The 12,269-nt window shown below is 52.0% G+C and overlaps 1 protein-coding gene across 1 annotated transcript; it reads right to left on the reverse strand.

Moving 5' to 3' along the window:
• Positions 1 to 6,588: 6,588 nt before the first annotated feature.
• LOC142750546 (uncharacterized) lies at positions 6,589 to 12,005 on the reverse strand. The gene is made up of 2 exons (XM_075859547.1): positions 11,414 to 12,005; positions 6,589 to 7,962 (listed from the first exon to the last, which is right to left on the reverse strand). The coding sequence occupies exons 1-2, from the start codon at positions 12,003 to 12,005 to the stop codon at positions 7,364 to 7,366; spliced, it is 1,191 nt and encodes a 396-aa protein (XP_075715662.1). The 3' UTR covers positions 6,589 to 7,363.
• Positions 12,006 to 12,269: the final 264 nt, after the last annotated feature.

The raw sequence follows: 12,269 nt of genomic DNA on the forward strand, positions 1-12,269 counted from the left end.
CTCCGTCTCCCTCCTAGGAGATGCCAGCGCTCAATTCCGCTCCATTCGGCTGGGTCCCGTAGGGTGCGCGTGCACGCTCGGGCCGGGCCTTAAAGGGCCAGCGCGCGTAATTAGGAAATCGTCATCACTATCAACTGCCACGACTTCCTGGTCTATAAGAAGGCCCCTGGCCTTCTAATCCTTGCCTGAGCATTGTTAGTCTTTCCCAGTCTGTCTCGCAATGGTCCCTTAGTGTCTCCCGTTCTAGCTGTTACCCGTGCCCTGTTACCGTTCCTGTGTTCCGTATTGTTCCTGTGCCTACCAGCGTTGGAGTGTCATCTGCCACGTCAAGTGGCATCTGCCACGTCAAGTGCCATCTGCCACGTCAAGTGTCATCTGCCACGCCAAGTGTCTTCTGCCACGCCAAGTGTCATCTGCCACGTCAAGTGTCTTCCGCTTCATCGGATACTGCCCACCACATCTGGCGTCACCTGCCGCATCTGCCTCCATCCACGCTGAAGCCACAGCCACCGTCCGGACTATTTCAGGTACCCAAGCATTACTGTCTGCCATTGACTTCCGCATAGACTGTGACCTGGTCAGCTGCCTCCCCGCTACGGCGGAGCGGCCTAGTGGGTCCACATACCCTGTGTCCGTGACAGTACGCTCAGGCCATGGAACCCGCTGGCCGGCCCAAGACCCCAGTACAGAAGATTCAGACAGAGATGCATGACCTACGCACACGTCAGGATCAACTCTTTGAGGCGGTGAATTATATCCTGGTCCGCCTGGATCTGTTCGCTGTTACACCTCCGGTTCTTCCTCCTGAAGCTGTTGCCGTGCCACTGCCTGTTGCTCCTCCTGTTTGTTCCGGATCCTCAGTTTTTCTGCCCCTTCCTCCTCGCTACGACGGTGACCACAGAGCATGTAGAGGATTTCTCAATCAATGCACGGTGCATTTTAGGCTACGGCCTCATCTCTGCCCCAAAGTGGCGTTCATTATCTCCCTCCTCGCTGGCAAGGCCCTCGCATGGGCGAACCCAATCTTGGAGCAACAAGGACCTGTATCCGTGGACCTAGCCTTGTTCCTGCAGTCCTTTCGTGCCGTGTTCGAGGAGCCGGGTCGAACATCCTCTGCCGCAGCTACTCTGTTGACCCTCAAGCAAGAGGGCTCCACTGTAGGGGAGTATGCCATCTCCTTCCGTACCCTAGCAGCCGAGCTGGCATGGAACAATGAGGCACTGGTGGCGACCTTCTGGCAGGGACTGTCCTCTCACATCAAGGACGAACTGGCAGCCCGCGACCTTCCTTCTACCTTGGATGCCCTCATCCTGTTAGCCACCCGGGTTGATATGAGAATCCGGGAGCGCTCTCAAGAGGTTTGTCAGGAGAGCCGGGCCCACAGACCAGCACCCTCTGCCCAGAGACCACTATTGTCCACTCCTAGTGCGTTACCTGAAGAACCCATGCAGGTAGACAGAGTCCGGTTATCTGAACAGGAGAAGCAGGGCAGACGCTCCTCTGGACTTTGTATGTATTGTGGCCTCAAGGGTCATTTTGTGCGCCAATGCCCACAGAAACCGGGAAACTCCAGTACCTAGGGTTGGTTGGAGAGGCAACTCTAGGTGGAACGTCTCCAAACGTTAAAACCTCTTCCAAATTATCGTTACCTGTGGCCATCGTCACCGGACAGTCATCTCATCCTTCCTCCGCCTATCTTGACTCTGGAGCGGCTGCTAATTTTATCCACCAGGATCTAGTGGATCGGTTTCAACTACCCACAGTCCGTCTGGAGAGACCCCTGGCAGTTGCCTCTGTGAATGGTCTACCGTTGCCTGATCCGATCATGCTCATCACTGAGCCATTGACACTACGGGTCGGAGGTCTTCACTTGGAACAGATCTCCTTCCTGATACTACCTAAGGCTATCAATCCTATCCTGCTGGGTCTGCCATGACTCCGTCTACACGCCCCGACACTCGACTGGAATTCTGGAGAGGTTCTTCAATGGGGTTCCAGAGGCCATAGCCATTGCCTGTCTCAAGCCCGCCCTGTTGTGCCCCCTCTGCCTCAGTCACTCTCCGATCTACCTTCTCAATATGCCAGTTTTGCGGATGTCTTTTGCAAACGAGAGGCTGAGACGTTGCCTCCACATCGGAATTATGACTGTCCCATTAAACTGGTTCCCAATGCTTCTCTTCCCCGTGGACGAGTATATCCTCTCTCCTTGCCAGAGACTTTATCGATGTCAGCCTATATCAAGGAGAACCTGGAGAGGGGTTTTATTCAAAAATCTTCCTCCCCGGCCGGGGCAGGCTTCTTCTTCGTTAAAAAGAGAGATGGATCTCTCCGACCCTGCATTGACTACCGTGGTCTCAATCAGATCACGGTCAAGAACAAATACCCGTTGCCACAAATTTCTGAGCTGTTTGATCGCATACGAGGAGCCAAAATTTTTTCCAAGCTAGATCTGCGGGGGGCCTATAACCTAATCCGGATTCGCCGGGGTGACGAATGGAAGACGGCATTTAACACCCGCGATGGGCACTACGAATACTTAGTGATGCCATTCGGACTGTGTAACGCTCCCGCAGTATTTCAGGAGTTCGTTAATGATATCTTCCGAGATCTCCTCTATATGTGTGTTGTAGTTTATCTCGATGATATTCTAATTTTCTCCCCAGATCTGATGACCCATCGGAGGCATGTTCGTCAAGTTCTTCTGCTAACAAGAGAGAATCGCTTGTATGCCAAGTTAGAGAAATGCACCTTTGAAAAGAGGTCTTTGCCCTTCCTGGGCTATGTCATCTCGGATCAAGGCCTTAAGATGGACCCTGAGAAATTAAAGTCTGTCCTGGAATGGCCACGTCTTCAAGGCCTAAGGGCCATACAGCGGTTCCTGGGTTTCGCCAATTTCTACCTGCAGTTTATTCCGAACTTTTCTTCTCTGACGGCCCCCATCTCTACCCTTACCAAGAAGGGTGTGAACGCCAAGGTATGGACTCCAGAGGCAGAGTCCGCATTCATTAGCCTCAAGAAAGCCTTCACTTCAGCTTCAATGCTCCATCACCCTGACGTGACTCGGCAGTTCTCACTAGAAGTGGACGCTTCCTCTGTTGGTGCAGGCGCACTTCTGTTCCAGAGGAGCTCCAAAGGAAAGGCAGTTGTATGTGGCTACTATTCAAGACTGTTTTCTTCTGCTGAGCGCAATTACTCAATTGGAGATCGGGAGCTACTCGCCATCAAATTGGCGCTGGAGGAGTGGAGACATCTTCTGGAGGGCGCTGCTCACCCCATCCTAATCTTCACCGACCACAAGAACCTCACCTACCTTCAGTCCGCCCAAAAACTGAATCCTCGTCAAGCCAGGTGGTCACTGTTCTTCACCCGTTTCCAATTTCTGCTCCACTACCGTCCCGCTGACAAGAATGTGAGGGCCGATGGCCTGTCCAGATCATTTGAGACGGAAGACATGGCGGAGTCCCTTCAGAGGATCATAGACCCATCCTGCGTTGTCATCGCCAATCCTCTGCAGGTTAGAGACATCCCTCCGGGGAGAACTTTTGTTCGGTTGGCAGACAGAAAAAGAATTCTCCGCTGGGGACACAGTTCTAAACTAGCTGGGCACGCCGGTGTCCGTAAAACCCAAGACCTGATTGCTCGTCACTTCTGGTGGCCCACGCTACCTAAGGATGTTCTGGACTTTGTCTCTGCTTGCACGGTGTGTGCCTCTAATAAAGTGACTCACTCCAAGCCTGCCGGCCTGCTTCAACCCTTACCTGTACCTAGTGCCCCCTGGCAGCACATCGCTATGGACTTCGTCACAGACCTTCCTCTCTCAGCAGGATGCAACACCATCTGGGTGGTGGTGGACCGGTTCTCTAAGATGGCACATTTTATTCCGCTGACCGGCCTACCCTCTGCTCCCCGACTGGCGAGTCTCTTCATTCAGGACATCTTTCGCTTGCATGGCTTGCCTCTTCACATTGTGTCCGACCGGGGGGTTCAGTTTACCTCTAAGTTCTGGAGAGCCCTCTGTAAACTCCTGGATGTGAGTTTGGACTTTTCCTCTGCCTATCACCCCCAGTCCAATGGGCAAGTTGAGAGGATCAACCAGATCATGGAAAATTATCTCCGTCACTTCATCTCTTCGCAGCACGATAACTGGGTACAGCTTCTTCCATGGGTCGAGTTTTCTTACAACAACCACACAAGTGAGTCCACCACTTCCACTCCGTTTCACATTGTGTACAGTCAACATCCCAGAGTTCCTCTTCCTGTATCAACTTCATCTCAGGTACCCGCTGCTGACTCTGCATATGAGGACTTCCTGCAAATCTGGCAACAGACCCGGTCCTCTATTTTGCTGGCGGTAGATCGCATGAAGCGAAAGGCGGATACTAGGAGAAGAGAGCCGCCTCAGTATCTTCCTGGGACTAAAGTCTGGCTGTCTTCTCGGAACATTCGCTTGAGGGTGCCTTCATACAAGTTTGCTCCCAGGTTCCTTGGTCCTTTCGAGATCCTGCAACAAATTAACCCTGTCTCCTATAAGCTGCGGCTGCCTCCTACCCTCAGAATCCCTAACTCCTTCCATGTGTCCCTCCTGAAACCAGTGGTCCTGAACCGCTACAGCAAGACTTTTAGTTCCACAGCTGCTCCCAGCGGTCCTTCTGATATATTCGAGGTAAAGGAGATCCTGGACTGCAAAAGGATAGGAGGAAGGACTTTCTATTGGTGGACTGGAGAGGGTTTGGTCCTGAGGAGAGGTCCTGGGAGCCAGAAGAGAACCTCAGCGCCCCTGCTCTTATTAAAAAGTTCCTCTCTCACTCTGGCCCCAAGAAGAGGGGGCGTAAGAGGGGGGATACTGTAGTGTCCGTGGCCGCGGGCCGTCGGGTTTACTCACCTCCCGACGCCCGCAGCCATGGATCTGTGAGCGCTGGTCTCCATCTCCCTCCTAGGAGATGCCAGCGCTCACTTCCGCTCCGTTCGGCTGGGTCCCGTAGGGTGCGCGCGCACGCTCGCGCCCGGCCTTAAAGGGCCAGCGCGCGCAATTAGGAAATAGTCATCACTATCAACTGCCACAATTTCCTGGTTTATAAGAAGGCCCCTGGCCTTCTAATCCTTGCCTGAGCGTTGTTAGTCTTTCCCAGTCTGTCTCGCAATGGTCCCTTAGTGTCTCCCGTTCCAGCTGTTACCCGTGCCCTGTTACCGTTCCTGTATTCCGTATTGTTCCTGTGCCTACCAGCGTTGGAGTGTCATCTGCCACGTCAAGTGCCATCTGCCACGTCAAGTGTCATCTGCCACGCCAAGTGTCACCTGCCACGCAAAGTGCCATCTGCCACGTCAAGTGTCTTCTGCCACGCCAAGTGTCATCTGCCACATCAAGTGTCTTCCGCTTCATCGGATACTGCCCGCCACGTCTGGTGCCACCTGCCGCATCTGCCTCCATCCGCGCTGAAGCCACAGCCACCGTCCGGACTATTTCAGGTACCCAAGCATTACTGTCTGCCATTGACTTCCGCATAGACTGTGACCTGGTCAGCTGCCTCCCCGCTACGGCGGAGCGGCCTAGTGGGTCCACATACCCTGTGTCCGTGACACTACGATACTTTCGTAACTGCCATTCCCTACTATGGGAGTTACGGAAACAGCGTAGCCCAGCGAGCTACGCTATTTTCTTCTTCATGGTCGGAAATCAGTGAGAACACAGAGAGGTAGAACAGGCTTTAGGGGGCCCCGTTCTAGAGACAGGTGTGGGTCCCAGAGGTGAGACCCGCATCTATCTGACATTTATGACATATCCTGTGGATGTCATAAATGTCCGTGATGGGAAAACCCCTTTAAGTAAGTCGGAACAACTTTGCTGCGAGTTATTTTCATAACTTACCAAAGAGTCGACCGCTCCAGACTGACCGACGCACCATGATCAATATCGGCTAACATCACGCGTCCCACCAAAGAGAAACAGTTCCAGCCATCACATTAGGGGTGAATTAATTAAATATTTGACCAAATATAGCAGGCAAATTTTTAAGTTGATAATTTTGTGTGGCCCGTGAATGATGTTATAAATATCCAAATGGCCCTTGACAGAAAAAAGGTTCCCCACTCCTGATGTAGGGTCATAGCCGGCAAAAGGAAGTATGAAGTGGTTGTCTGCTGTATGTTATAGCTGACACTTCACTGCAGAAGTGGAGGAATCGGAGATAACGCAAATCCCACTCGTTTAACCTCTTGGATGCAGCAGTCAAATTGATCTCCAGAATAAAGTTAACATGTCATTATTACCGCATGATAAATGCCGTAAACTCTAAACCCAAATAACAATGGAGGAATCACTGTTTGTTTCCCATTTCAGGCCACAAAGAACTTTTTTCCAGTTTCCCAGTAATTTACATGGTACAATAAATGGTGCCATGAAAAATTCCAACTCGTCTCGCAAAAAAACAAGCCCCGATATGATTATATTTATGGAAGAATATAAAAGTTATGGTTTTGGAAGGTGGAGAGGGAAAAATGAAAGCAAATAAATAAAAATGACTGCGGCAGCAAGGGGTTCAAAAATAGTGACTGCAAGGACCCATTATCCACTTTACCTGCCCAGGACCTTAACCATCCTTCTTTGAATCAACACACCAACACCTTCTTTATGGAAATGTGGAAGTGGCCACAGCTTTATTCTTATTTACAAACATCGGCATGAAGACATATATATATATATTTATTTCTCTCTCCTCCTGAAATGCCGATGCTCCCTGTCTCCATCAGGCATGTAGGGTGCTACCTCCGTCTTCATCTGCCGTACTTTCCGCCAGCTGTGACATCTACGAAAAAACCAGAAAAAACGCCAGAACAAGAATATCACCGTAGAAAAATCTTTCAAAAAACAAAACCAAAAACAAAACCAAAACCACCAGGGGAGGGAGGGCGGGTGTTTCTTCCACTGCAGCTTGAAGGTAAGAGGGGTTTCTGCTCCAAACCCCTGCCTTATATCTTCTTAACCACGCCCCTCTTACTCCTTGTTAACCAATCCTGGTCCTGGGCATTATTTTAAACCGTTCCATCCTTTCTTAACCCCTAGCAGTCCCTGACACTCTCCCTAGGCGCTTCAGTGTCTGCAAGACTGCAAGGACCCATTATCCACTTTACCTGCCCAGGACCTTAACCATCCTTCTTTGAATCAACACACCAACACCTTCTTTATGGAAATGTGGAAGTGGCCACAGCTTTATTCTTATTTACAAACATCGGCATGAAGACATATATATATATTTATTTCTCTCTCCTCCTGAAATGCCGATGCTCCCTGTCTCCATCAGGCATGTAGGGTGCTACCTCCATCTTCATCTGCCGTACTTTCCGCCAAGAAGGGGAACTGAGAAACCTACTCAGTCCCCCGACCACCCCCACCAAGCAACGCCAACCCTCTCTCGGCACCATCCAAGAGGTCCAATAAAAAGATATCGAGCCCGATATCATTCAGATGCACTCCATCCGGCGCCAGCAAATCTGCATTATCCCCCTCCAGGGACTGGTGTCGCAACCCGATCCCCCCTATAGAGCGAATGAACCGCGACACCCGCACATTAATTAGCTTGCGCACTCTCTCCAACGCTGCCATGTTCCTCGCTCCTCGCCACACCGTGCGCGCCACTATCTCAGACCAAACTACCACGCAACGGGCGAACAGGTCCTGAAAACGCGCCAAATCCGTCCGTATAAATGACAATAACTCGGCCATTTTTACTTGGCCGATATAATTTCCACCAGCATGTATTATCAGGACAACAGGTCCGTACGTGTGCCTTGTAACTGCCACTACTTCTGGCAGTAACTGCACCCACCGTAATCCCCGGACACCTCTCCAATGGACGTCGGCCTGTGAGAGGCCCAAATTCGGACCTAACGGCCTCCGTCCCGCTCGAACCGCTGCCCAATGCACGTACGAATGCCCCAAGATCCACACTTGGGGGCGCCGCGACCCTAACAAAGAAATTAAGCTACATTCCGGTCAAATGAAGATACAGGCAGGATTAACATAACACATAACAAGGAAGGAAAACAGGGGTGGGGGGGGGGGGGTGAAGGGGGCGACATTTTTACTATAAAAATTTCCAGCTTACACACTCTTTAAAACCAAATCCGGTCGCACATATGACTTATAGCTATTAGACCGCCATCTACCCAGACTCATGATAGCCGCCGAATCCAAGCCCAAGGCATCCGCCTCAGTTGCCGCCCCTATCCTGAACGAATGTGTACCAAACTCGCCCGGTGGCAAACCCAGGTACCTCAGACCGGCCTTAAAAATCGCCTCAAATTGAAAACGCGACATTGCGGATCCATCCTGATGGATCAAGAATTGAGCCCCGGGCACTCGGACCAACACGAATTCCTGGACCCATTTTACCGGGCAATACTGCCCCCCAATCCTCCCAATCGACAGCCAAGCCCCCCTCCCTACCATGTCAGTCTTTGACCTCCGCACACAGACCCTGAGAGAATCTCCCAACGTCACTACATCCGATCCGAGAAGACCACCGCTTGCCCCCACGCTGTGCGGAACCAGCTCACTAACCCGTAATGCGGCAAAGAAAGCCAAAGAAAACGCCGCGCCGAACAAGGACACTTCATATTCATCCCGACACACAAAACATAAAACGGCTAGAAGCCGACCCAAAAGTGAAAAAGATACTGGCCGCCTCGTGTCCCTGGAACACGCCTCTTTTTTCCACCCTTTTAAAGACTGCCGAACTACAAATTCTTTTGTAACATCTCTGCATCCCCACAATTTTAACATAAAGGCCACCCCTGCTAAAAACTTGCTCGCCGTGGCCGCACTACCCCCTTCCTGACGTATTTGTACCAAACTTGCTAACGTCACGTCCAGGTGACACCCATCCTGTGATGGGAAGTTACTCCCCGCAATCTCCAACCACCGATCCCACGCTCTGCAATGACTCTTCCAAGTCGCCGGTACCACCGAACCCCTCAACAGCCTCATAAGTTGTCCTCGACCAGGGCCCATAAGTGAAGGGGGGGGGGACACCCCTTCTGCCAAAGCTGCCGGGTGCAATTCCCGAAACCGGGACATCTGTGAACGAGACAAAGCATCAGCCATCACATTACGGACTCCCGGAACATGTTTCGCACGAAACCACACATTCAAACGCAAACACTTCAAAACCAACCGTCTTAATAAAGCTAATACCGGCAATGAACTAGACGACAACCCGTTCACCGCATGCACCACCGCCATGTTGTCTGTCCAAAATACAATCCTCTTATTCACCATCACGCTACCCCACAACTCTATTGCAACTATAATAGGAAACAATTCCAATAGCGTCAAATTACGTAAAACTCCCAAATCACTCCAATGCAAGGGCCAAGGGGACCTACACCAACTTCGGCCCAAAATTGCTCCAAAACCATCACTTCCGGCTGCATCCGTAAACAATTCCAAGTCTACATTAGACAACTCCGCGTCCTGACACACCGACCTCCCATTAAACGAACTCAAAAACGAATGCCAGACAAACAAATCCTTCTTCATCCAAGAGGTTACCCGGATAAAATGATTTGGCTTCGAGATACCTCTAGTGGCTAAAGACAAACGCCTAGAGAAAACACGACCCATTGGAATTATACGACAAGCAAACACCAGCAATCCCATTAACAACTGTAACGGTTTTAACGTCACTTTTTTCGACCCCATGACCTGGTCAACTTGCGTCACTAGCCTTGCCAATTTATCATCGGGCAAGCGAAAAATCATCCGCTCGCTATCTATTTCGATACCCAAAAATGACAAAACAGTTAAAGGACCTTCCGTCTTATCTTCGGAAATAGGTACACCGAAACGCGACATCACCTGTCGAAACACTCTCAGCAACGTGCTGCACAACCCAGAGCCCCCCGGGCCTACAAAAAGAAAATCATCCAGATAATGAATGACCGAGTCACAACCTGACTCCAAACGAACTACCCATTCTAAAAATGACGCAAACATTTCAAAGTGACTGCATGATATTGAACAACCCATTGGAAGGCACATATCCACATAAAACCCTTTATCTAAACAACAACCCAGCAGGTGAAAACACTCCGGATGAACCGGCAGCAAACGAAAGGCCGCTTCAATATCAGATTTAGCTAACAACGCCCCCTGTCCAGCCGCCTGTACCAGCCTTACTGCAACATCGAAAGACGTATACGAAACCGCCGCCTCCGCCCTAGAAATACCGTCGTTAACAGAACCACCGCGAGGAAAGGAAAGGTGATGAATCAGCCTAAACTTTCCTCGTTCCTTCTTTGGAACTAAACCAAGGGGGGAAACTCGCAGATTCGTATACGGCGGCTCGCTGAATGGACCTGCCATTCTCCCTAATTCCACTTCTTTCGCCAATTTTAGCCGCGCAATGCCCACATTCTCATTGATCGACTTCAAATTGTCAGCCAATGACAATGTCGCAGAATATTCAAAAGGAATCTCAAAACCAAACGAAAACCCGCTAGTGAGCACCTCTGCTTCCCGCCTCCTGTGGTACCGCTCTAACCATGGGCCCATCTCGAGAACGTTCACCGGCGTTCTCCGCTGCGCCGGAAGGAGGTGCCTTAACCGGCTGCTTACCTCTCCGGAAACACCGGAGCGCCGCATGAGCGCCCCCACAGATGGAGCATTCATGTCGGAATTTGCACGTGGCAAAGAAACGACAGTGGCCCTCGTTGTAGAGCCAACAGGCACCCGTGGGCCTAGCGGCCGCAACTCCAGGGGCGGGGCCCGGAGCTGCGGCCGCACTGGGAAAGGGGCGTTGTTGCCTGCTCCCTTGCGCTAAGATAAGCTGCAAACACACGTCCGTTGCCTTCGTCGCCCAACTAATATCAGGCGACAAAGCCAAACGACGCCGAAATTCTTCATCATATCGCCACCAGGCCGCACCACCGGGCAGCCTGTGGGCGCTGAAAATTGTGTCAAAATAGATAAACAACTCGGCCCCTTTCCCAGGATAGCGTTGGCAAATAACATGAGCCAGTGTAGCGTAACACTGTACCCAGTTGCCAAATGTTTTCGCGACTTTCGCTTTCCTATCTGAACCTCTCTCAAAACCCCGCTCCTTGTCGACAGTCACCTGCTCTACCGAGACCAAGGACCAAATATCCACAAATTCATTCCTCCAAATCTTGTCCTTGATCTCAGCTGACAAATGAGTCCTGAGAGGAGCGACTCCACAAAACAATGAATCTCTAAACGTCAAACTAGCTAAAGCATTCTCTTTCTCAGACGGGGGCATAGCTCCCTCTGGTGGCACCGAGGGACACAACGTTCCCTCATTCACTTTTAACCCAGCCACCACGGCTTTTAAAACAGAAATCAAATCCGCACCCGATGCAATAGATTTATTAAGCCATGCGTCACCGCAGGCCGACTCACCGCTCCCAGAGGTCCCACCGACTCCAGAGGGTCCTTCAGCCACTTGCCGCGGCACTGGAACCACGGCCTGCACCTCCTCCACCGGCCCGGCGGGAGGGACAACCTGGGACAGCTGCTCCTGATCCACCGACAAGCGCTGCACCTCCCGGCGTCGACTGCGTCTCTGCGGCCGTGATGATCTCCGCGACGACCTCCTCCACGATCCTGACGATGCAGACGTCGTCGCCGACGAGCAGGAGAATCCATCGCTGGAAGACGAGGAATACCGCCGACCACGCCTCTTCACGTCACCCGATCTGCGACGTCTATGATGGCCGTGCCGGCGATGTCCTCCAGCCCGGCGTTTCCTCCCTCGCCTGGAACGCTCCCTTCTTGGACCTGCAGGAGAAAAAGATGACAAGGCAGGAGAAGGGCAAATCGAGTCCAAAACACCCTCGACCCCATCTTTCCTAGCACACTCCCCCCCTGGCCTTAACCCATGCTGACAGGGGCCCGGGGGGGACCGGGGTGGAGAAGCGACAGGCACCGCAGAAGCCCCCGCCCCCTGGCTGGGCTGTTTGCTCACCGCCCGCTTCCCCGAACCCACCGCCATCTTCTTTTTATGTGAGCCGCCATCTTGTTTCCTGGCCGCACTGCGCCTGCCAGGACGTCCCGCCCCTGTTCTCCCCGCCGCCAATTCTGGCTGCGCAGAGAACAGCACGGGGAAAGATGGCGCCGACCCCGGCTGCACACAGGCACCAGAAGCAAGTCCCAGCTCCTGTGAACATGCCGCATGGTAAGCAACCATGTCGGACCAATCACCTGTGTCCGCCATATTCACCCCACTGTCACGAAAATCGACCGCTGCCACCGCGCC

The sequence above is a fragment of the Rhinoderma darwinii genome, chromosome 3, assembly GCF_050947455.1.
Source record: "Rhinoderma darwinii isolate aRhiDar2 chromosome 3, aRhiDar2.hap1, whole genome shotgun sequence".
Lineage (NCBI taxonomy): Eukaryota > Metazoa > Chordata > Amphibia > Anura > Rhinodermatidae > Rhinoderma > Rhinoderma darwinii.

Excerpts from the sequence above, each read along its gene's own strand:
- LOC142750546 (XM_075859547.1), bottom strand. The coding sequence starts at position 12,005 with ATGGCGGTGGGTTCGGGGAAGCGGGCGGTGAGCAAACAGCCCAGCCAG. Across the intron at positions 7,963-11,413 it reads CGGTGGGACCTCTGGGAGCG|GGTCGCGGCGCCCCCAAGTG; the intron begins GTGAGTCGGCCT and ends TTTCTTTGTTAG.